General features: G+C 38.0%; 1 protein-coding gene across 6 annotated transcripts in view; it reads right to left on the reverse strand.

The window, feature by feature from the left end:
- TAFA5 (TAFA chemokine like family member 5) overlaps positions 1-25426 on the reverse strand; it is a 415042-nt gene extending 389616 nt beyond the window's left edge. For 2 of the 6 annotated variants that reach the window (XR_011737063.1, XM_071803408.1), the window contains exon 1: positions 24180-25423. Coding sequence is in view for 3 of the 6 variants with exons in the window: in XM_071803408.1 (XP_071659509.1) it covers positions 24180-24291 (112 nt within the window). In the remaining 3 variants the exon portion in view is untranslated. Of the gene's footprint in view, positions 1-24179 lie in introns of all 6 variants that reach the window. The other 4 variants (XR_010651854.2, XR_011737064.1, XM_065845124.2 and 1 more) reach the window with 4 other exon arrangements.
- Between the last annotated feature and the right edge of the window lie 202 nt (positions 25427-25628).

Consider the following 25628-nt stretch of genomic DNA (forward strand, 5'->3'; position numbering starts at 1 on the left):
ATCTTCAGCTTTTTCAAAATAGTCATCATTGCCAAATTTAATGGGGATTTGGGAAAAGATTTTCCATATAGTCATTTACAAGTCTTACGAATCTCTGTGTAGGCAAAAACCATAAATTTATTCAAATTATACTAATAGAACATTTCTTCTTGATGTTATTTTGTAGTGATTTCTAGGCAGGCAGAATTTGGTATTGTCTACTTCTTTTTTATGGCTTTCTCCGCATCCTTCTCTAGTAAATTTCACCTCCAAGCCTTAGTCAGCCCTGTTCTAAGCTACATTAATCCATGCTCAAGGAAAAAAGCATGTCTCTTTTCTAACCAAAAATGCCTGGCTTGGTAGACATGGGGATATTGTCTACTTTAACTTCAGTAAAGTTTTTAACACTATCTCCCTTAAGATCACAGACAAACTATTGAAGTATGGGCTAGATTAGCAGACAGTGAGGTGGACTGAACAACAGCTGGATGGCCAGGCCCAGGAGGTTGTGATCAGTGGCACCAACCCTAGTTGGAAGCCAGCAGCTAGTGGTGTATCCCAGGGCTCAACAGTGGGTCCAGTCCTGTTCAACACCTCCACCAAAGATCTGGATGATGGGGCACAGCGCTCCCTCAGCAAGGTTGCAGATGACACAATAGCCCAGAGAAATGGCCCAACAGGAACTTCATGAAGTTCAACAAGAAGTTCACCAGTATATGCTGCACGCCAATCAGCTGGAAAGCTGCTTGGCAGAAAAGGACTTTGAGGTCCTGGCAGAAAAAGGCCTAGGGTCCTGGCAGACAAGAACCTGACCACAAGCCAGCAATGCACCCTTGCAGCAGAGAGGGCTAATGGTGTCCTGGCCTGCATTAAGAGTGCTGCCAGCAGATTGAGGGAGGTGATCCTTCCTCTCCACGGGCCATGAAGATGATGAAGGCACTGAAGCTTCTCTTCTATCAGGAAAGGTGGATGGAGCTGGGACTGTTCAGTCCGGAGAATAGAAGGCTCAGATGGATCACACCAATGGACATAAATACCTGAACAGAGGGTGTAAAGACGATGGAGTCAGGTTCTTCTCAGTGGTGTCCAGTGACAGGACAAGAGGCAATGGGCACAAACTGAAACACAGGAGGTTCCCTCTAAACATCAGGAAACACTTTTTAATGTGAGGGTGTGGTGGTGTTCTCCCCCTCCACCCATTCTGACCCATAGTGGTCATCATGGATGAGTCTTCACCTGACTCAAAGTGGATTCAGGAGAGACAGACAACAAAATAGCCAAGGGCTAAAATATGGCAATGCACCCAACTAATCACAGTGCTGGTCAATGTTCAACTCAAGCCAAATTTGGAAGAAACCAACATCTACAGTTGGTATGCAAGCATGAGTCAATCATCTGACTCTATAAATAGTGAACAGCCCAGAGCCCTTTGAGCGTTCCTGCATGGCAGTGGGCTACACGCCAGGATCTCCCCTTGAGAAGGGATGCCTCTCAAGACTACTCCTTGAGGCTGAGAGATTCCTTGCCACAACAGATCCTCAGTAAGTAACTAATGGCATTCTAAACTTCGAAGTCTTCACCAAGTGATAGAAAGGACTGATTATGCATGTATAATGTAGATATAAACCATTTACCAAGTCGGAGACTAAGTCTGGATCTAGCCACTTCTAGACTCTTCTCTGAAAGGAGTTAGAAAGCAAGGGGGTCCTTTTTGAACCTCATGACCCAATGAGAGAGTCTCCCTGACAGTTTTGTCTGACCATGTCCTCTATTCAGTAAATAATCAAGTGTATCTTGCCATCCAATCTTGTTAAACCACTGTTGCATTTATCATTGAACTTTGTTGCCTCACTGTTTTATATCAATAAAGTTTATTGTTGCTTCTCTCTTAGGAGTGAAGTGCATCCCTCTCACTCCATGACAGAGGGTGACTGAGCACTGGCACAGGTTGCTCAAAGAGGCTGTGGGATCTCCATCCTTGGAGATACTAAAAAAACATCTGAACACAATCATGGGCAACCAGCTCTGGGTAACCCTGTTTGAGCAGGGGTGTTGGACCAGATGAGCCCAGAGGTCCCCTCTAACATCAACTATCCTGTGATTCTATGATTCTGTAACAGAGACTTGCATCATGTATGACTGAAGCCCAGTGAAGAACTCAACAAAAATGCTCAAAGCAGAATAAAAGAGCAACAGCATCCTATGTAGAATGAAACTGAAACATTAATAGCATCAGGCTTAGCTTTAGCTGATACTATTAATCCTCCACTTAAACTAACATTAAATCCAAGAAAATAACATTCTTTGCCATGTACCAATACCAACACATTTTTGGGTAGAATGTTATATATGTGTGAACTTTGCTGATACAAATGCCTTGATATAAATGCTGATATAAATGACCTGCTAGGGATATCCACAGGAAATTGCTAAACAAGCAAAACATATTGATTTATCTTTTATCACATAGCTTCTTCATTTAGACACAAACAAGGGATCAAGGGTCTTTTCTGCTTAAACTAGTCTCTGGACTTTATAACGTCAATGTTATTAGACTGGTTGACAACTCATACTACTTCTATGTACTTCATTATAACCAGAAGAAATTTATGGGTGAGGAAAAGATTAGACAATTATAGATAAAAGACAAAGATATTTTTTCTCTCCCACTTCAACCATCTGAAGCTCTCCCAGCAAAGAATCCTAAGTAAGGTTCATCCAGTCATAACAAAAGATACTCACTGTTAACCTCACATTCTGCTAGTTGATTGAACAGGTAGTTGTGACTAAAGAGTAATTTACACTAGGAAGACAGAAGCATATAAAATGATAAAGCTAATGATAGCCCATTATTCAGAATTCCCCACAAAACCAAGATATAGTTAGCTTCATTTTATGAATCTTTTGCAGTGCTTTTAAGAGCACCTGGATATGCAGCAGATGTGAAGATAAACCATTATTCCATAATGGTTTATGATCATAAATCTCATTTGGGTGTTTCCACTCTCATTTAATTTTATATCAGTTCAGGCAACAGGACGACATATTTCCACGAGCTGCACTCGATTCGCCAGGCAATCTTCAGGAGGAAAAAACTGTCAGTGTTTGAAAAGAGTTATTGGTATGACAAGGGTAATTGTAATAGTGCTTTATGCTTTGAGGTAGTTATAATGTATGTGGTGTAGTGTGTTATTCTGTATTATTAGCCCTGCATGGCATTGCTAAAGAGAAATGGTGGCAAGTCAGGACTAATACAACAGGAACTAAAATATTTGTAATTCCCTCCTCAATATCTGTTGCATAAAATGTAATTTAGCTCATTTGTGCAAGTTGTGCTTCTTTAGACACAATTTCCAAATCATTTTTTTGGATGTACCTGACCCAATTTGTACCATTTGAATGTGGCCTAAAATAGCCTGCGTTTCAATTTCACATAATTTGAGAATGCTACAGTGAGCAACCTGTTTATTTAAATTACATCAAAAACAAAGCAGTGCAGGGGTATGAGTGACCAGAGAGTCAGAAAGGAAGAATTTGAAGAGGGATTTTTTTTTCCAGGAGGCAGAGCTCTCCAATCACCAGGAAGAATATTAAGGAAAGCAGTTAATATGTAGTTAAAGGAATCATAATGCACATGAGCATATGTTGTTTTACCTAATTTTGATCAACTTAAAAGTAAAAATGTCTTTATTCTTTCAATTGGGTTTAACACGCCATCTGGTTTAATTATTCCTTAGGTAGCACACCATAAAGTTAATAGTAACAGTATTGTTAAGCCAATCAGAAAGAACATTTCTGATGTGATTTTTTACCAAAGATGTTTCTCTTAAACCCATTGACTACGAGGTTAATGTAATAAGCTTTTGCATAAGTATTACGTTACTGCCAGTGCTTGGCAGATGTTAGCTCAGAATTGTCACCTCTAGATTGACTCAAATCTGCTTATTCAGTGAAAGAATTTACTCATAATCTAAAGTGTTCCTTTAATTTAGAGTTTCAGGCAGAATTTTAATTTTAAAATTATTTAAATAGTTTAAAAATAGTTGAGAAGATACAATGGTATTAAAAAAAGCAAAATCTTACAGGATTGTCTGTTATAAGGCAATAACCTGCAGTTTATAAAAGTCATGTTGATTAAAGAGTCAAAAAATACTAAAGTCAATCTCAGTCTTCATTTCAGCAAGGAAAGATATGCCCAGTGAGACTTCTGAAATCCACTGCTTTGATCAAGTGAAATATGAACTGTTCATTATCCATTGTAATACCAGAGGGACAGTAGGGATTTAGGGATTCACTTCAACACCTTTGAGTTGAAAAGAGATTTTGAGCAGTTTTGCATAATTCCAATTTTAGAGAGTCCTAGTGAAGTTCACAAGTCCATTCCAGCTGACTTTCAAGAGGACCCAATTATTGTTTAAAATCCTAGCTAAAAATTACTTTGTTTTCCATCTTTAAAACCATTATTCTTAAAAAATAAATGCTGTAACAAATTTTTACAGAACTGAACATTTCCTATGACCCTAAAAGAATCTTCTTCCCCTAAAGGTGTTTCTAAAGTGATGGGGTTGGGGGTGGTGGGGGGAGAAACACAACAAAAAAACAAAACAAAAACAACCCACATCACACTCTAGAACAGATTTTTTATCTCAGTGTATGCATAAAGAATACTTTATAAAACACATAACATACTATTCTGAATTTAGTAAAAGAAAGGTAGAAGATTTAGAATACATTATTAGTAGGAAAGTGCTTGATATTGTCATCATCATAACATACATACTTGGATTCCCAAATGTAGTTATTACTTGTTCTCATTCCCTATTCCAGATTTCAGATATGTATGTGATAAAGAATGTTACATGCGGTCATGAATTAAGAGAGCAGAAAGTGGACTAAAGCCTTTACCAGTCATATTGAAAAAAAACCTTATCACTTGAAGCAAACAGGTGCTTTCCCATTTCTTATGCTTCATTGCCCATTGCAGCTGGATACAATGTATAGCATTATACTGCTATTGTAAATTACATCAGTTATAGTGGTGTTTGGTGACCTCCTGGAATACAGGAGGCAAAAATAACTCCATTTCTCAACATGCATACTAAATGGAGCTAATGGAAAACATTTGTGGTTTATTAACTGCCTATGTCCAACCCAGGACTCCCTGAGCAGAAAACAGCTGAGGGACAGAAGGACTTTAGGAACAAATGTCATATAAACTTGTGCTGTCCTTAAACTTCCCTAGGTATCTATTTATGGCTACTGCTGTGACTATTGGACAGAATAAGTTTTTGATATGACTAAGTAAATTTCTCCTTTGAACCACATACACCCATAACCCATAAATGATAAACAAATGATACCAGACAAATTTGGGTTCTTGAATATGTTTTATTAACAGAACATACATTATCCGAAAGGCAGGGATCTCTCCCAGGACTCATTTTGGGAAGTCTTAAGGGTAAGTACATTTTCACTGGACATTCAATATTGATGAACAGAAGAGACTCCAGCTGTAAGTCGAAACTTGAACTTGAAAAGCCTCGAACACTTCAAAGGATCTAAGCAATGTGTCAGAGATTTCAGGAGATGAAGGTAGTAATCCATAGGCAATTCCACTATTTTAGTGCAGACTGCTATCAGAAAGTGTAACCTCTCCCTTATACCAGCAACATGTTCCTACACACATCCTATGCCAGCTATAGCACGCAAGGAAGTTATCTGCCTGAAAACCAATTTGACCAAAATAGGAAGAGGGAGGAAAAAATTTTTTGGACGGGCATCACCTTCATGATGTGACTTCCATTGTGGTAGGAGCTCAAAGTCATGGTGACTTAAGTGACAGAGAAGCACTGGCTCAAGGTCTGTAAAACATTCTTATTCTATTTGAATACTGCAGATTGTTCTAATTTGTACCAAGTAAACAAAAATACCCAAGTATAGGAACATATAATCAAACTTGCTGGCTGGCTATTCTACTGTATATAACCACCTACACCATGAACCACTGGCAATCAGTACAGGTAGTAGTTTAGAATCTGTTATAGCAACTGTCTTCTGCTTCAAGGGAATAGCAGCATGTTCACATTCCACCCTTCTCAAATACAAACAACACATACCCTCAAAGTAACTTCTTCATAACCAGTCTCCCTCACTGGCTTGTCCATAAGGGGAACAGCCTACAATCTTGGAAACACAACGTTAGGAGAATCTTCAAGGCTATAGTCCTGATGAGATTCTGCACAACTTTGGCACATAATAGGTTAAATTAAAAGCAAACAGATGAGTGATATAATCAACTGGCTGTTTAAAAAAAAAGGCAACACAGAAATACGTTAACAGCTAGATATTACCATCTCACAGATGCCTAGCATTAAGAACAGCAATATCATTAGATGAACACAAGACCGGAAGACATCCCTCCAAGTCATAAAAACCCAGTGCCTTGCTATCACAGACCCTTATGTATTAAAATCCTTTTTCTAAATCAATTAAATCCTACTTCCAAGCAGTGTGTGGTGGTGTTTTTTTTTTTTTTTAGCAGCTCTCTGGAAGAACATCTAAAAACCTAGTTACTCTGATAATCAGAGATCCTTATTGATGTCAGTGTACATCCACTTAATGCTGAGCTAACATTGTCCTTATTTTCTTCTTTTCTGTTGTTTATTCTCTGATGTACATTACATCTCTCTGTTGTTGTTTGACTAAGGAAGCCAAGCAGTTTTAAACATCCCATTCCTCTGAACACCCAACCACTTTTCCACCTAGTTCACTATGAGTTTCTGAATAAAGGGAGTTATATATAGCTTTGCTAATGAAGTTTCAGCAATGCTGTCTCTAGCAACATTAATACTTCTCTTTTTTTCTAATTCACCTTGGGGTCACACACCTTTTTTGCAATGCTAGTAATGATTCATAGCTATCCTGCAACTAACCAATATGCCAAGGATCTCTCTTCGTGGACGATGACAGATGAGCTCTCATTTTACTGCAGAAATTCATGCTGATAATTAATAGATGTATGATGTTATACTTCATCTAAATGTAGATCATCCGCCTTTCTGTTACTTCAGTCTTCAATATCATCCACTGGTGCTACACTTTTTCTCATACTTTAAAATACCACTAGGATTTTAAAATACAAGCTAAATAAGACATGTGTTCCCTAAATATATTTGCTTCTTGAAGCATTAGATACAAGGCATTCTGTGGTATTATTTGCACCCTTAAGTGCAATAAAAAATATCCCAAATGCACACTGTATCAAATAATGCCATGGTTGAATCATTTGTTCTAAAACAGTGAAACAAGTCAAAAACAAATTCTACATGCAGAGGCTACTGCAACAGCGATTTGATTTTACATGTGAAATTAAATTATTAATGCTTTTAATTTAGTAGGAAATAGCTACACTTCTAACTTTACTACCTGGAAAGCAGGAGGATAAGTAGCTTTTTAAGAAACTGTATTATTTTCAGTGAAAACCAGCTGCAACTCTGGGAATAACTGCTGCTGCCAGTAGGTTGTTGGAAAATCAGCAGCAAAGCACTGAAATAAAATCTGTTAAGATTCAGAAGATGTTTAAATAATTATCAATGTAAAAATGAATTACAAATATCAATTGTTGGTCTGTTCACATGTATCAGCATTCAAGAATACACAATTACACCTTAAAATAAATTCTCTGGTGACTCACACACTACAGCAGCTACCTAAATGTATCAGGAAAATATTGAAAAGGGAAGCCTTGAAGTAAAACAGAAAGTAACCACTTCATTCCTTTCTCTCATTCTCCCTCTTTTATTGCAAGTTTTAACAATTTGGTCAATGAAACAAGGCATTTCAAATTATTATGCTTTTTTCGGCCTTCATTTCTTAAACGAATAATTACATACTTGAGGAACAAAAGATGCACTGGGACCAAGTGAAGATTAGGCCTTACCCTATTCTTTCTCCTCCCATGTCAATCAAGCATAAAAAAATAAATATTGATAGCTTTACTACCATTCTAATAAGTTTACTGTTATTTCAAAAAGGGGTCAAACCCATGATATTCCTGTAGAGAATCTGGCACAATATTTTCTAACGAGTGGAGTAATTGTTTTCCTGTAAATGCAGGTACAAGACCTTGATCTTGAGTTTTAACGTGCATGTACACAAATGTACATCACAATTATTTAGCTCAGAAAGGCCGTCTGTTTGATAACAACTGCTGACCAGGTGTTAAAAGTACTAAACCATGCAACAGTCTGACACACCAGTGCTGGGCATGCTCCCAGCTGCTGGCCAGAATCTGAACACCTTTATCTAAGCAAGGCCTTCAATAAAGTAGTAAAAACCCCTCCTGTCTAACACCACCTGTCAGCTGGGCTTCAGACCAGGACACCCGTCTGAGACAGCACCTGTGGCTCTGCTTGATGACCTCCACATTGCATGGAAAGGGATGACAGTCAGATCAATTCTAACAGATTTGGAAGCTTTGATATAGCTGATATCCAAATATTCCTACTTTCATCCCAAATACAGCAGCAAAAGACAAACAGCAATAGCCTGAAAAGACTTGGGTCATTTTTCTGAGATCACAACCTCAAGCTGGTACTGGCATTTCTTTTCTCTATCATCTTCAGACTCTTAAAATGATCATGCTCCTCCTGTTTACCTCTCATCAGGATCTATATCTGGAGTGCAAGCAGCAGAATGCTCACACAGCATCCAACTCTACCCCATGCAAGGTGTGAACATAACAAACTCTGTAAAAAGCTCTCTTTTAAAGAGGTGGTAAGACCTGAATCCAGGAAGGCAAAAATAATGCTGGAAGCTTGACAGAAGCACTTCGAAAAAACAAACTTTCTCTAGAATTGCTCCCATTTATTATACAAATATGTTTGTGCCACTAGATCAGGTCACAGCCTCAGAGACACTTTTTGTTCCTCACCTATGGCTCAGAAAGCCGTGGCAACAAAAATATCCTCCTGGTTTTCATCTAAGATTTACTGGAATTTATCTGTTTTTCAGGCCTAAGTTGGTCATGGTGGAACAATCATTCTCATCTTCAGATTTGCACTGCATGTATGGAAGGAAGTGGGAACTGTGATTTTATGTGGAAATTCAAAAGCCCATGTTCAGCAACAGAAAATATCCACTAAGCAACAAAACTGTGTACGAAATCCAGTTCAAACTTTCAAAGGCCTGCATTGGTCTGTGAAAGTAACTTCTAATGGCACCACCATCTCCAGAAAACAATTACATTCGTCATTCTTGACACTTAGGGGTAAGAAACAAAAATTCTCTGATGGTATTGGCATCAGTGTAATACTAATTCCCACAAGATTAATGGAATAAAATACAAACTATATTTATTCAGATTAATTTACCCTAATTTTCTTCTTTTACACATAAAATCAAGAGACTCCTATAAACTAATTGAGCCATTTTTTTCTGAAAATTGGAGAGGGATGTGCTTGTTGGCAGTGTTTTATGAACCTGAAAGGTAATGGGGCCCATAAAACTCCTTGACACTTGTTTTGAGCTTCACAAAATTAGAGTCGGTACCTCATACTTGAAGTGTCAAAAAGACTGGTTTCTTTTGCCTGATTCATCTGCTAGCCAAATTTCCTGCTCATGAGAATGTGTTTCATAGTTCTTATTTTTTCTCCCGTCTCTTTAAAAAAATAATAGAGTTTAAGTTCCTTGAGGTAATAAGTCTTTTATCAAAGGCAAAAATAACATGCATTAAGTCTCTCCTGCAAATATCACACTACAGCCACTGCTTTTTCAAAGCTATTGAAAATATATATAGAAAATGCATTTTTGTTTAGAAACACATAGTTAGTATAAGATCAATATTGTTCATGAATATTCTTCAGGTTACATAAATTGCCTTTTTATATGCATGGAAACTAGTTAGGCAATGGAGAAAAAAAACCCCAAAACTATAAAATGAGGCTTATGCTGTGTGTATGTGTACCCTGATCAGTACGCACGGAATCACTCTCTAAAAGAAGACATTCTAGGAACAAAAGATCTTAATTTTTCAGTATTTGTAGAAGTTCTACATATACAAGAAAAGGTTTTAAAATGTTATAGTACACTGAATTGAACAAAAAACCAATGCACATTTTAAGAGTGATACCTTTTGAAATCTAGCTGGTTTCAAAAAACCCACTGTATACTTAAACAGAAGTAAGAAATATCAAATAAAATAATCAGGCAGGTTTGAAAAAAGGTAGAATTTGGTAGGTATTTTATTTGCATTTCCATGAACTTCATACGTGGATGCTCTTCCTCCTTTCTTAGCTTCACTGGTTCAGACACTCATGCAAATTTCCAATGTGTTTTTTTCACTGTCAGTCAGCTTAAATCCAAGTTCATCAAAAGAAGAATGTTTTCTCTTTTTGTCATTAATTCTCCTTCATTATTTGCAATTGATTTAAAGAGTGTTTTCAACTGTTTACAAACAATAACTCATTCCTCATTTTGTGTGTTTAAACCTGCTCAAATTCCTTGTTCTCAGGAAGTAAACATTACTGTTTTCCTAGAGTACTGTCACTGTTAATACACATAGGTTTAAATGTATCAAGCAACACTCTTCCTGTCTGAGTATAGTGTAAATAAGAGTTACTTTCAATATGAAAAAAACCACATGTGTATGTTTATCACTGTTGTATTTTACAGAGCTAAGCACTGCAACAGTAGATGAATCTCCAGGCCAAGATTTGTGCCAGTATGAGCATCAACCAAATGAGTTATCCAATATCATTCTATGCAATCTTGATTTTCCTGCGCCTCAGCTAATATGCCACCAATGCTGAGAACTAAAATTCTGCCAGTCTGTTAACAGCTTTAACTCCTCCAGTTCTTGCATTAAGCAAGAGACAGAAGCAGACTCTCTCCCTTCCACCAAGAACAGTTCTTGATCAGCAGCAACAGTTCAGACTCGGGTGCCTGTGGAAAAGATGCAGAAAGACCAGGTTCTACACAGAATCCACTGCCTGAAAGCAAGCACTCAACCCAGCTCTTAGCTTTCTTTAAATGATTTGCAGCCATAGACACAACTCACGACCTATGAACCAATAAAATTATTTATCTTACAGTCCTAGGAAGAACTGCTGTTATCAATATTCAAATATTTAATCATTTTTATAAAATTTTGGAGGAAAGATCCTCAGAAGAAAAAGTATTACACTCATCTACTGATCAGACTACTCCTAAGTAAACAGAATTACTCCTCTCAGAAACTTCAGACAAGATATAAATTAACCAATATGATACAGTTGTTTCCAATGGAGCAAAACTAAAATATATGATCCAGAGTATCATATGTTTTTCTCATACCTGTATCCCCATGTTTACACATCTATCAATCCTGGGATGTAGGTAAGAGGAAGAGAGACCAACACACAAACAAGCTTCAGTGTAAACTGACAAGCTTTCATTTTTTGAGGACAGAATTTCCTCTGATGGTTGCCTGTCACATACTTGTGTCTGATTTGAAAGTTGCTTTGTTGACATTTAAAGAAATGCTGTCAAAGCCTGCAAATGAAAGCTAACGTCCAACTTCCAATTCTTTTTAACATGTCAGCAAGCAAAAATCAAAGTTTTACTTTATCGATTTCTTTTAATTTATACTTTTTTTTTCTTCTGAGGTTTCCATATTATATTCTAATTAAAACCAAACAATATATATATACGAAACCCAATATATACATATAACAAATATATGTATACAAAACAATATGTCTAAAAACATTATATATATATGCATTATAGAAATATACTCCGCAAAGAGTAAAACAGAAAGCAAAATAAGAATATGAAATTTGTCAAAAGCATACTTTAGAAATGCTACTCTGACTCTACAGAAGAGCTCTGAAATTTTCATTCCACTGGCTTTATACAATCATCCCTTTCAAACAAAGACCAAAACCAACTAACTCTGGTTTAAGTTCTAGCTTCCTGCCACCCACTTTTAAGAGAGCTGTTCCTATGCCTCAACTGGAAAAATGTATATTATCCAGCCAATAAATAGGTGCCCTTTGTTACACAAAACATGCATGACCTGAGTAATATTAACATACATAAGAAATTTAGACATCCATCTCATAACAACCAACGTATAACCATCATATATACGAGGGCTCTCCAGCATTTTGGCAACTTAAAATGTTTGTTCAAATTACATGCACTTAAATTGAAAGCATACTTTTTTCTCAACAGTGCAGTAGTTCTAACCTTCTGTGCATGGTCATATCTGTTGCTTTAATACACTTCAAAAATAATTTAGAATGACAGAAGAAAAATTAAAGTCTAATTTTGGATGTATTATATTCTCTGTGTACTGCCAGTATACTAAGTTCTAATAAGGTACATATGTGCAAGCCTACAGTATGCCATATCACAGGGTTTATAATTGGGCTCAGAGAACCTGATGCATGTGGAAGAAAAACAGCCAAGCCCAGTTCTCAATTCTCTGTAGATTTAGCAGTTGGGAGAAAAAGTCTTTGCACATATATCAAGTTAATTTGTCTGAGAAGTCACTGGCAAACTGTGATTCACATAGCTGTACTTGTCAGATCAAGTAACAGAAAAGCACTTCAGAAAGTGGCAAGACAAACAGTAGGGCCAATTCACCTGACCTTATCTAAGAAAAATAAGAAACCAAAACTGAAAAATATAGAAAACTAATATTGGGACTCTATGCCAAAATGGAGCACTAAATTCTAAATTAAGCTCTCAGGAAGGAAATGCACATCACTTACTATATGCAGTGAAAGGAAAGGACAGTGAAATATATTGGGAATGTGCTCTAACAAGGTAATGTAGGAAACATTTTCTTGACTTCCACAAATTTGGTCTTCAATGGAGACAAAAAATCCCCTATAAATTTGAGGGAATTAAGGGGAAAAAAAAAAAAAAAAAGAGATAAGTAGTCACTTCATTTTATTTTGCATCTGTGCTTATACTAACTTATCAATAGAAAAAATTTACTTTCACTCTGTGAAACAGAGGTTTCTGAAGTACCTCCCTTTCCTCTAAATAGACAAATTATCTGAGAAAACATTAAGCAATAGGTGTTGCTTTTACATCTGCTCAATATAATGTCAGTCCTATGAAGTCAAGGAAATATTTGTGCCAAAGAATATATTGGTTTACATATACTCCTGTCAAATGTCAAAATGGAAAAAGATAAGCGTTAAGCTGTTTCACAGGAATTACTTTCAAAATGCCACCAAGTAGTATAAGTTGCTTTAAAACTATTTCCTTGGAATTGTATCTGAAATACCTCAAATCCATTTATTGCATTTACAAGTGGTAGTACATGCAACCTGTTATCACCCTCAGATTTCATAGCAGCACTTCACAGAACTCTGCAAAAGCACAGGAAAGGGAGATAGTCTAACACCATAAACTATTAAAAAGTTTTTTTGGTAAGACATTGCAAATAAGATTACATTAGAAAATAATAAAATTTATAGACAGGGTACAGATCCCTAGTTATACAGGCAGTACAACCAGATTAGCCAGCTATTAGACAAAAAAAATCCATGAAGAGATAAACCATGAAAAAAGAAGCAATGTATTCCTTGAACAAAAACACATTGATGAAAGAATGAGGCATAGAAGGCAACAAATCTCTCCAGATGAAAAGGGCTGTAAAAACAGCACTTACACTGAAGAGCATAGAACTGGAGGAACCATTTGGGTCATAAAGCCCAATACCCTACCAAAAATAACTACAGAACATAAACTTTTTTCATACTTAGCTTTTATTTTCCAGGTGAGGGGAGAAGGAAGAGCAGGAGGAGTTGAGAGGGTGGCACATTAATATTCAATGCAATTCATATCTGTTCTTATATTCAAGGCAAGCATTTCTAGCCCCTTTCACACCTGAAGCTCTTTAGATGTATGTACACACTGTTCATCTTTAAACCTTTTACTACCTAAATCACTAACAGATGAAGATGAGTCAAACGTGTTAATCACACCATAAAAGGATACATGGTACAAGTGTGTTTAATATGTTTCATATGGAAGAAGCTTAAAAACGAGTAAAAGCATGCTAAAGCTGATAACCTTTACTACACGCATGTAAAATTCACCTAGTTAACAATTTTTGGGGGAAAGATGTTATTTTTAGAGTGCCTAGAGTGTGAAAATACTGGCAATGAAACTGGAGAATTTACAGTAAGACAAAACACATTGCAAAAAATGTTCAGGATACAAGCTGTTTGCAAAGACATCTTCAGAAGATCCCAGTAATTTATGCCAACTGTATCTCTCAGTTTGTACAAATCCTTTGCTACAGTAGTTCAATATCTTGACCTACAGTCTTAATGAATCTGTATCACAAGCCTATTTTTCTACGCTTCTTCTTTCCTACAAAAATACTGAACCAGTTAACTGGCATTAAAGATCTAAATAATAAGTGTGGGCCTCAACAATAAAATAAGGAACATGCGGAAGATGTTGTAATGAAGAACTGGACTAATGTGGTAACACAATTGTTATAACGTTAGCAAGTTGTCTCATCTGCTTTGCAGTCAAAGACAAGCACTTCTACAGCACAACTTACCTCAAACTACATCATGTATTTAAAACAGGTCATATGAACTGCACTGTAAAAATGTCTGTTTCCATTGAGTTTAAAAGGAGATTACAGTAAATATAGATTACTATACTGGAGAAATCTAAAGGAAAGACCAGTTCTATTCAGATGGAATTGAAACTGTATGTCAGACATTTATTTTAACCCAATGGGATCTGAGTTCTAAAACGTGGATGCCATTGTTTGTTTGTTTTCTAATTCGAGCTGATAACTTTAAAGGAAAACATCTGTGAAAATTCTTGAAAACAGTATCTTAAAAGAAGCATTATTCTAGGTATTAGGATATACAAAGACATGTTAGGTCAAATGCCTTACAGTAGGTAATTTCAGAGAAATTTCCACCTTTAAATAACATTCAGTGAAAATAATTTTAAAAATCTCTCGGTTTTATATTAAACATTGATCTTTTTTATGATGAGCACACATGTATACAAACACATATGTATTCTTAAAATGAATGTTCAATAAAGCACTACTGACAGAGTATACTAAAAAAGTTCTCAAACACCTTTTTGATATTTTTCAATAAAATGATTTTGAAGATTAACTCAGATTTTTATATTAGGTCAATTCAGAAAATAAATGATATATTTTTATGATTCTAGTCTATACACAGAACTACTTAGAAATTTGTTCACTATACAAAAAGTAATAGAAAATGTCACTTTTCTTTTAAGATGCACAGAACTGTCTATCCAAGGCATAACTAAATATGACGTCTATTTGGGTTAGAAAAATGAGAAACTGGTGAATCCTTTCAGTAACACCAGAGATGCTATTAGTTTCAAGGTAACCTCTCACAGTAACTGTTACACTCTTATTTAGTTTAATTGGAAGCAAGAGAATAAAAGACATAGAATAGTTAGGGTTGGAAAGGACCTTAAAGATCGTTAGTCCAACTCCCCTGCCATGGGCAGGGACACTTCCACTAGACCAGGTTGCTCAAGACCCTGCCACAGCTAACCTTGAACACTTCCAATGATGGGGCATCCACAGCTTCTCTGGGCAGCCTGTTCCAGTGTCACAACACTCTCATCATAAAGAAACTTCTTCTTTATGTCCAATCTGACTCTGTCTTCTTTCACTTTAAAACCATTGCCCCTTGTCCTGTCACTACAGGCCTTGGTCAGACATCTCTCTTCGTATTTATTATAAGTCTCCTTCATATATTGAAAGGCCACAATAAGGTATCCCCAGAACCACCTCTTTTCCAGGCTGAACAACCCCAACTCTCTCAGCCTCACCTCACAGGAGAGGTGCTTCGGCCCCCTCATCAGTTCTGTGGCCTCCTCTGGATCTGCCAGAAAAAGTGCCAGAAGTCCCTGTTCCCACAGCATTTTGCTGCAGTTAAATCATTTAATGAAGATACAAAAGCTTAGCTTAAACTCACTTCTTTCATCTGGCTAAGCTGTTCTGCCAAACTTCACACTGGTGCAGTTCAACAGAAAAATTAAATATTCCACTAAAATGGACACTGACATCTGAGAGTACCAAAAGTGATACAAACATTTGTGGTTAAAAGTATTTTCATATTGTCAGAGTATCATCTCCTAGAACACATTTGTCAACAGAGTCCTAATATAATCAGAAAAAAAAAAAGTTCTAAGAGCAAAGGTAAAAGCCACCATAAATTACACTGTGATTAACAAGAACAGATTAAGAATTCCCTTTTACATTTTGATAGATTTCAGAACCCCAAATTTCTTTTTCACATGCAGCAATTCCTCTTTTCTATAAGAATTAAGGGCCTTTCTCTCAGCTGATGTCAGCTAACAGAACCAGCAGGTTCTCCCACAGTGCTTGAATACAACTGGTCACTACAATTCTTCTGTACAACGGATGAAAAATCAGGAATCAGTCCAAGGAACATAACTTGCAATTTGAAATGTTACCAATCTCCTAGGCATTCTGCTCTGGGCTTTTTTTCAGTTTTTGTTACACAAAATACAAACACAGCACATCTGTTAACAACATTCTGGAATTGACCTCCATACAAAACAAAATCAGAGACAGTCCCAGTTCTGGACCTTCAAAACACCAAATTGAAGAACGGGGTTGTTGTGGTTTAACCCAAGCTGGCAATACAACCACAAAAGCCATTTGTTCACTTCCTTCCCCACCTGGTAAATAGGGGAGAGAAGCAAAAAGGAAAGGAGAAACTTGGATTGAGATAAACACAGTTTAATAGAATACTAATATGCTACTAGTAAATATACATATATATAATAGAAATAGAATATAAAATAGAAGATACCAAATGCAATTCCTCATGAAGTCCATCCACACCAAACAGCTGATCCCAGAGAGAGAAAATAGGAAAAAGGCAGAAAGGCCCAAAGGCCTCTGCAAAATGGCAAAAGGCCGAACGAAAGAAGGTCCCAAACAGAACTCACCTGCCTCCAACAAAGAGAGTGAAGAAGAGTCAGAAAGAGTAGAAGATCCTGACTTTCCTTAAATATGAAGCATGATGCTAATGGGATGGAATACTCTTATTGATCATTCTGGATGTCAGTCAAGCTCTGCCCCATCCATGCCCCCCTTCCTCGATGCCTCACACCTGTGTGCAGAGTGCTTAGAACATCGTTGGCTCTCAGACCAGAGCAATTAAAAATATTAACTCTGTCCTGGGGTGTCATCTCTTGTTCTCAAACTAAACTCAAACAATGACTGTGCTAACTAAGAAAAAGAAAGGTTTCTAACTGCATGAAGAAAATTAACTCATTTTCAGTCAAACCAGCACAGGGGTCATAGCTCAAGTTGCTACTTTTGGTCACAGGAAAAGAAAGAAGGAAGCTTTATTTTGCCAGATATGTGATCCTAAAAATAGCATAAGATACTGCTTTGTTAAAATACTCTCCTCTTGGAAGAGCAAGAGGTGCCAGTAGTAGAGGGCTCTTAAAGACAGGGATCAGCTGAAAGCATGTGTTAACTCAGGCTAAAAGAGAATGAGGGAGATAACATAATAAATAAAAATAAGTCATATCAGCCTACAGCCTTGAAGGGAATTGTAACCACATGAAAAACAATAGCTAGAGGTCTCTCTATAGTTTGTGCTTTCTCCAACAGCGGCACATAGTTTGCCAAAATAAATATAATTTTTTTTTTTTTTTTTTAGGGAAGAAACTTCCTTATTGCTGTACTGAATCACAGGCACTTAAAAGAAGTTCTTGGAGATGCAAAACCACAGATGAAATTTAGTAACTAGCTGTTCCTCAGGAAAGAACCAAAGGGGCAGTTGCACAGAGAGTCCTTTGAAAAATAGTCATTTATGCTCCTCACCTCAGAATTAGACAAGATACTTTCCTGTTTATCTAAGACCAATCAAGTGTTCGAAGAAAGGTGTCCAGAGAAGTAGTCCATCCAGAGATCAAAATAAGACACAGGTCAAAAAGTCTTTAGGAGATCAGTAGATCATCAAATATATGCAAAACCCTCTACCATTATCTTTGTGATTCCTGAACTGTAGCCAAAGCCCATTTATTGAAAAGCATGCACGAAATCTTTGAAATGAACCTCTAACATGCTCCAAATATGTTTCATATACTTTCAAATAGTCACTACATAACATTTTCCTCATTGCAAGACAAATGTAAACCATATCCATGAAGAGATAACTTCCCAAAACAGCTCCAATAAGCAATTTTGCCAGACACCTGTGCAAAAAAAAAAAGCAGTGTAACTGACATTAAAATAAAAAAAAAAAAGGAGAAAAAAAAAACAAAACAAAACTAGGCAAATCCCCAGCTCAACAGCAGAACAGCACACCTGGCCAAATATGAGCCTAAGAATGAATACTTTCTGGTTTGAATTTAGCAACAAAGAATATGCAGAGCAGGAAGACTGCGGTTAACCAATTTTATCTAGATTTGCCTCTGTATTTGACACTTCTGTATCCGAATGCATTTCTGAGTTATTGACAACATTCAAGGTGTACCTCTAATAAACATTATTTGGAAAGCCAGATGATGGACTAGCTGTTTATGTGGGGTTTTTTACATAATAGCCTTTTGGTTAGAGCACTCACTAAGGAAGTACTAAATTACATCTAAAAACTGAGAGATTGATGCCCCCAGCTTCTAGCAAAGAATGAGTAGGACTTACTACTGCTTCTTCAGTGGACTCTCTAAGCAAAGAAAGATTAATGAGGCCCCAGTAAAAGAAGATATAATCTAGCCCATGAGTACACATTTGTCTGGAGCAGTAGGGCTCTGCCCCATGCTCACAATACTGTTTTCATAGTATATGGTATGAACTATACAGTAAATTGCATAAACAGAAAAAAAGTAAGTCAAGAAGGTCTCAGTCTCTCTCCTGTCAACCCTGTTGAAAGACATGGAAGACTTTTCTGCCACAAATCTAATTGAAAATATCCATTTGTTTCTAGTTTTCCCTCCTTTCCTGCTTCCCATTATATGCATCTATAGCAGTGGTTATACTTGCAATGCAAGTAAGAATTACTGGAATTCAAATACAGTTGAGAAATTTTAAGTGGTGCTTACTTTGCCTTAAAGAGTTGAATTTAATATTAAAAGCAATAAGAAGACATTTCTTATGTTGATGCCAATGACTTCTATGTAGTACATCATCTGGACAGACTACAACGCAACTGGTGAGACAATCTCAGCATCAGTTTGGTACTCACATTGACAGGTAGTATGTTGCATAGGCCATTAAGTTCAAAGCGCTGGTTTTAGTTCAAAAAATGAACCTTCTTAAAAAGGAGCAGCTAAGATGTTATATAAAATGACAAAATTTCAGTGTCTTGCTTTTCTCATTTAATAAAAGCATTATTTTTAATTTCTTTACACAAACTAGACTAAAAAAAGTTTAAAAAATTATACTTGCTCTATATGTCAAATTTATTCTGTGAGCAGAGTTTGAGAAAAGTACAAGCACAATAAATCTTGCAGAAATATAATAAAAAATCTGTCTTCTTCATTTGTAAAAACAGAGGAAGTGATCTGAATGATGTCAGATCAGTTACAGGAGCAGCAGGCCTTCATTCAGAGGTGACTTGAGTATATCCAACATATATCAGTAGTGACCATTTATCAGCTAACAACTGTTCAGTAGCCAATGCATGATGAGATGGTAGTGCTGGTTGGAGAGGTGTCCAGGTGACAGTAACAGCTAATTGTCATCCCTGCTGGTAGTCTCAAAGAGCATAAGGGAATGATAGGACCCAGAGACAGACCATAGTAGGCTGTGTCTTCTAGACAGAAAGAAATTCCAGAGCAGGATGATGAAAAGGTATTTCTCAACTGGGCAGTGTTCACTCAATGTGTTACAACAGGATCTCAGTTTAAAGTGAAGGCAATATAATTTTTCAGGTGAATTATCTGCATTTTGCATGGTACCATCCAAAATCTTGGGGTTTAATTTTTCTGCTCAACAAATTCCACAGAATTAAATGGTAGACTGTAAAATCAGTCATTTAATATAACCTACCAGTATTTCGTTATTACAATGTTCTTATTTTGTATTCTGCAAGCAAAAGAAATAATGAACCAGGAGAACATTTCCTCTTTCCTTTTCTTATTACTGTGAAAGAACTCGAAGTTGAAATGCAGAACTGTATAGTTTCAGGGAATACTTTGCATTGTGGAGTTTTGGATTCTTTTTTTCCTGGTACTGTCACCATTTAATCAGCATAAATACTGGGCTTCATATTGTCCTCTTCCATACACAATATTTAAAAAAAAGAAGGTGAACTTTCCAAATACCATTCAGTTTTCGTGGTTACTTTCAAAAAACCCATTTGCTCGTCCTTGGAAGTATTACCTTAACAGAACAGCAAAACCTATAATGCTACAGGGGTCTAATGTTCTATACCTTATGCTTATAAAACAGTATAAAATAAGGAAAGCCAAAACCTCATAACAGCCACAACTGTGCTAAAGCTGAATCACATGTTGTTTAAAAAGTCACTATTTACATCAAAAACCACTCAGTATTTACAGCAAAGCCAACTGAATAAATGCACTAAAAATAATTGACTCAAAAACATGTTACTTAGATTCCTGATGTAGCATACAGCTGTCATAGGACAGAAAACTTTATTAATTTGACCAAACTTTCTAACATGGAAAAACGTAATCTGCAGTTACAGAAGAAGAAAACCAAACAAAACAAAACAAAAAACCAACACACAATTCAGTGTAGCTTTACAACATAAAAAGAGTAACTTAAAGAACCCACTGTAGGTACTTCTCTGGTCTACTACTGTTCATTAAACAAGTATGCTGAATGCATGCCTGGCATCCAAAAATGCCACAACTCCTCTAATTCTGTATTGCCATTTAAGGTGGTCACCCTCTACGAGGATAGCCTCCCGAGACTGTATTGACATTTACTGCTGCCTCTGTTAAGTAAATTAACTCCTTGGTGGTCACACCAAGGACCATAAACAGCATATTTCTACTACTTCATTTAGGCTTCTCCTGTTAAGAACCTACCGAATCAGACCATTTTTCTTCAAGAGGAGAATATTACGTTATATTATCACTATAGCAACTAACCTAATTGATTTGATGCAGGTTTCTCTTCCACCATAGGATGGAGCCACTATCCCTAAGTATGATCTAAACATTTAAGAAAGAACAAATGATCAGTTTATCATTTTACCATGTCAAAGAGAACAAAATTGGGCTTCAGACACTAAAGTATAGATGGAAGTCTAATGGATTGTACACATACATCTGGAACATGATTTATAAATATGCTTATCTGTCAAGTGAAACTCTGGTGTTTATTTGTTTCTCCCAGTAATAGGGATGACTACTCTACAATAAGTACATTCCCAGAAACAAAGATGCACAAAATAATTAAGGGAAGGGGAAGAAACATTTATATAACTGATTCAGGAATAAGCTTTGTCAGACCAATAGATTAAAAATGAAAATATGCAAAGTAGATGAGAAGTTTTATTTATAGTGCTAAAAACTGAAACATGTAAAAGTTCTGACTTTTTTTGGAGCTGCAGGGTTTGATGTAAGGGTAATAAAAGGATACAGTGAGAGATAAGCAGATATGAGGTTCTTATAATTACTTTAATAATGTATACACTTTTTTTTTTTTTTTTTTTTTTTTTACAGAAGCCTGCTTGATATATCTCCATATACCTGAATATAAGGTGTATGGAAAAATACAGATCACCTTACATAGTCAAGTTCTTTTCCTTTACTTCCTAAGAAATATGGCAAGGCTGTTATTCTTGAAACATGACTGAGCCCACCCCTACCCTCCACCTCAACATGTTTTTCTTCAAAAAATAAGGCATCAGATTAAAAAAAAAGAAGAAAAAGACTGAATAAATTCTAGATGATTTTTAAAAGAAATAATAAAAATTGCAGTACTACTTTACCTAGAAATAACTTCACTTTTTTTTCTTTTTTTTACTTGTTTTTTAAATATCTTCACCCTTTCCACAGAGCAAAAACATTTTTTGCATTTTTTTAAATACTACCGCTAGAGAAAATGTTCATGGTGCTTCATTAACATTTGGAATTGCAGTTGTCAAATCAGTGCAACATTATATAAATGGTGGAGTGTTTTGACAGTGCATATTTTAAGCTGCATGGTGCTTTTCAGCACTATATGGAATGAAGAGTGTACTACATGTTTGAGAAACACCATCTACACTGGATGAGAGAACTAATCAGAAACTGGTCATTTAAGCACACCAGAAATTGCCTTCATATTATCAGCTAACATTTGCATTGTTCAGCATCAGTAAACAGTGCAAAAAATAAATAATGAACAGCATATAGCAATTCAAATGGACAACAACATTCCACATTGTGAAACCTCTCATTGTTGAACATATATATTTTTTAATGTGTCAGAGTTTACAGTTAACTCTTTCTGAGGCTATGCTGACAGAAGATACCTGCACAGAACTCTTACCTTCTCACAAAAAGTCTGGGACCCTCCAGGATATTTCCAGCACAAACTTAGTGAAATATTTCCTATTACTAATACCCAGCTGAATTCCCTTTACACTTGAGCTATTCATCCTGTAATATAATCTACTGACTCATTTCTCTCCCAGTATGCACATAAATGCTTTTAAATCAGTATGTTGTTTAGTATACCCTCTATATTTGCACATTGAATATGGCATTATGTAAAAAATAAAACTGTTCAAAAGCGAGGCTTGTTTGATACAATGTTTATGAGAAGTGCATGTAAAATGTGCTAAATTACAAAAAGATACCCAAAATGTTGTCTTTTTAGAATAAGCCTCTTTCACTGTTGTCAGTATGAAGTCACTGTAACATGCAAATAGGGAATTGAAGGTTCTCATAGCCAATTACATTCTTGTTTCAGGAAAAAAAAAAAAAAAAAAACAACAAAAAAAAAAAAAACAACAAAAACAAAAACAAAAAAAAAAAAAAAAAAAAAAACAAAGAAAATAAAACCAAAAACACACCACAACAACAACACTGAAAAATGAAGAATATCATATGGCTTGAGGGAATGGAATAGAAGGTTAAGAAATGCAGCAGACATGCTCCTGAAAACCAGAATCCATTTCCTATTCATCATAACATACACCTATTACAGTTCAATAAGACAAGCCTAGTGCAAAGTCTTTCATGCTACAGCTAATGAAAGGAATATGTACTATGGGTAAATTACAGACCACGTTCAGCTCAGGTTGGGAAAATACAGTGTAGATTCATTTTGGCAAAGTTATACACGTCCCTCCTGATAAATTACATATTCTTTCATTATTTCATAGAAACTGCTTTTTCTGTTCTCCTTAACAGATTCCCACTCTAGTACTATGGACTAACTTAGATTCCCCAGAAGTATGGGCATTAACTGTATTTATATTGCATAACAGCTGAAAATTACTCTTGACAAGAATAAAAAACTAATAAGAAAAAATAAGCACCTTTAAAAGGATTGATACACCAGGAACTTGATTCTTACAGATGCCTTATCTGCAAGCCAGTGTGATTAATGAACAGTCTGTCAAGACTGAAAAAGAATATATAAAACTCTACCGATAACCTGTGATGCAGTTCTAAAACTGATACATAGCATAGGCTTACTGAACTGCTGAGGATACGCTAAGCAAGTGCTGGGTTGTTCCAAGGCAATTTCATAGTCAGAGAATCACGTATGATCCTGGAGATGTTAAGACATCTGTCACTTGATTAAGTACATGGTTCCTAAAGCAATGAACATAGGCAAAATAGCTCCTGTTTGTGGAAGGTGGATAGGGAGTGTGTACATGGAGGGAGCAGTCTGGGAGAGAGCTGGTAACATCTGATAATAAACAGTGAGCAGTGGATCACTTACTACCACTAAAAAGTTTCTTCCTAAGATCTAAGAGATGTTTCTGTTTGCACTGAGAATAGCACATCTGCAACCTAAGGACATCCCATGCTCCTGAGAAACAGCAGTATTAAAGTGTCAGTCTGGCTGCTTTACAATGAGGGACTGGAGGAGAAGCATTGAGGTTGCAAGTCTAAGGCACAGTACCTACACCTGACAGCTTCAGAGCTTGGCCTTTGCCAGAAGCATTACCTCAGACAGGAAAGGCATGGATTTATGCCAAGCTAAAGCACCAGGACAAATATGTACTTACTGCAGTAAGCGATTAGGAGACTAGCCAGGATCATGATAGCCCAGAAAGTTGAGGACATGCTTGGCAAGGCATTGGCATCTTTCCTACTGCTTCTGCTGGGAGATGGAGCCATTGAAGCCACTTCCCCAGTGGGGAGGAAAGTCAGTCAGTTTACCAGCCAGCTCTCCCCTTGACTGACGGCCTTTCTCCACATGTAATCCTCAAAGAAGGCATCTTCCAACCATCCCGTGGTTTTTCAGCAGCAACACAGTCCTGTTGCAGGAACCATCTTCCAGCCACAAAGCCAAGGCGACTCTACAGCATGCAGGACTTTGGCGCAGTGGCCACAGCCAGCTTTCCTCCTGTTACTGTGGTGGGATTCACTAGCGTGATGGGTTTTATTTGAACTCGGATGCCTGGCGTGGTGCTGAGCTTTGAAGGTGTCCCATAAACGAGCCTCTTTTTATTTTTTCCTTTCCTTTTTAATTTGCAGAAGTTGTTTCGCTTGCTGTCTTTTCCCCTGCCTTCTCCCTCTCCCCGGGAGGCAGATCACCGCAGGCAGCAGCCCGGGCCGAAGCGATGCTAGTGCGGGGAGGGCTCCCCCGCCCGCCCGCCGCTCTAGGGCGACCCCCACTCAGGCCGCCGCCGCCTCCCAGCGCAGGGCAGCATGGCCGCAGGGGCAGCGGGCGCGGAGGGGCCAGAGCACCTCGGCGGCCACAGCCGCCCGCCCGCTGGGAAGGGCTCCCCCTGGCAGCCCCGTGGGGCGAGGGCGATGCGCGCCCGAGCGCAGCCGCGCGGAGGAGCGGGGGGCGGCGGTGCCCGCCAACGGCTGAGGACGGCGGCGGAGTCGGGCAGCCCGCCGGGCGGAGAGGCGCCCCGTCCCCCCCGGCGAGTCCAGCCTGATCTCCCCTCCCGGCCGGTCCTGCGGGCTCGACGGGACGGAGGTGCAAAGAGAGGCCTGATCCGCAGCAGGTGGGACACTTTACAAGGACGGTCAGCGGCGGCAGATCTCCTCTCTGTGCGCTGCCGGCTCCGCTCTTAGGCTCTGCCGCTAGAGCAGCGCCGGCCCTTCAAGTAAAAAGAAGGAGAAGGAGGGGGGGACGGTGGTCACGCCCACAGGTGAAGAGCGCACGGAGCGGTCCTTCCCCCGGCGCCGCGCCACCTGCACGTCCCTGCCGGTGGAGCGCTCCCGCCTCCAGGCGCCCATCGCCCCCGCACCAGCCCGCAGCCGGCTCCTCGTCCCACTCCTTCACTCGCCTTCCCCGGTGCGACACGGCGAGTGGCGCGCTTAACTCTTGGCGGCGAGGAAGGAGGAGCTGCGGGGGGAGTCTCCCCGCTGCGGCGGCTCCCAGGCTTGCCGGGGGTGGGGGTCGGAGGGGACCGTGCGGTGGGCAGGGGCCGTGCGGTGGGCAGGGGCCGAGGCGCACAGGGGGACGACCCGGTGGCTCTGCGGCGGTAGAGCCAGCTCCA

Source organism: Patagioenas fasciata, chromosome 1 (genome assembly GCF_037038585.1).
Source record: "Patagioenas fasciata isolate bPatFas1 chromosome 1, bPatFas1.hap1, whole genome shotgun sequence".
Classification (NCBI taxonomy): Eukaryota; Metazoa; Chordata; class Aves; order Columbiformes; family Columbidae; genus Patagioenas; species Patagioenas fasciata.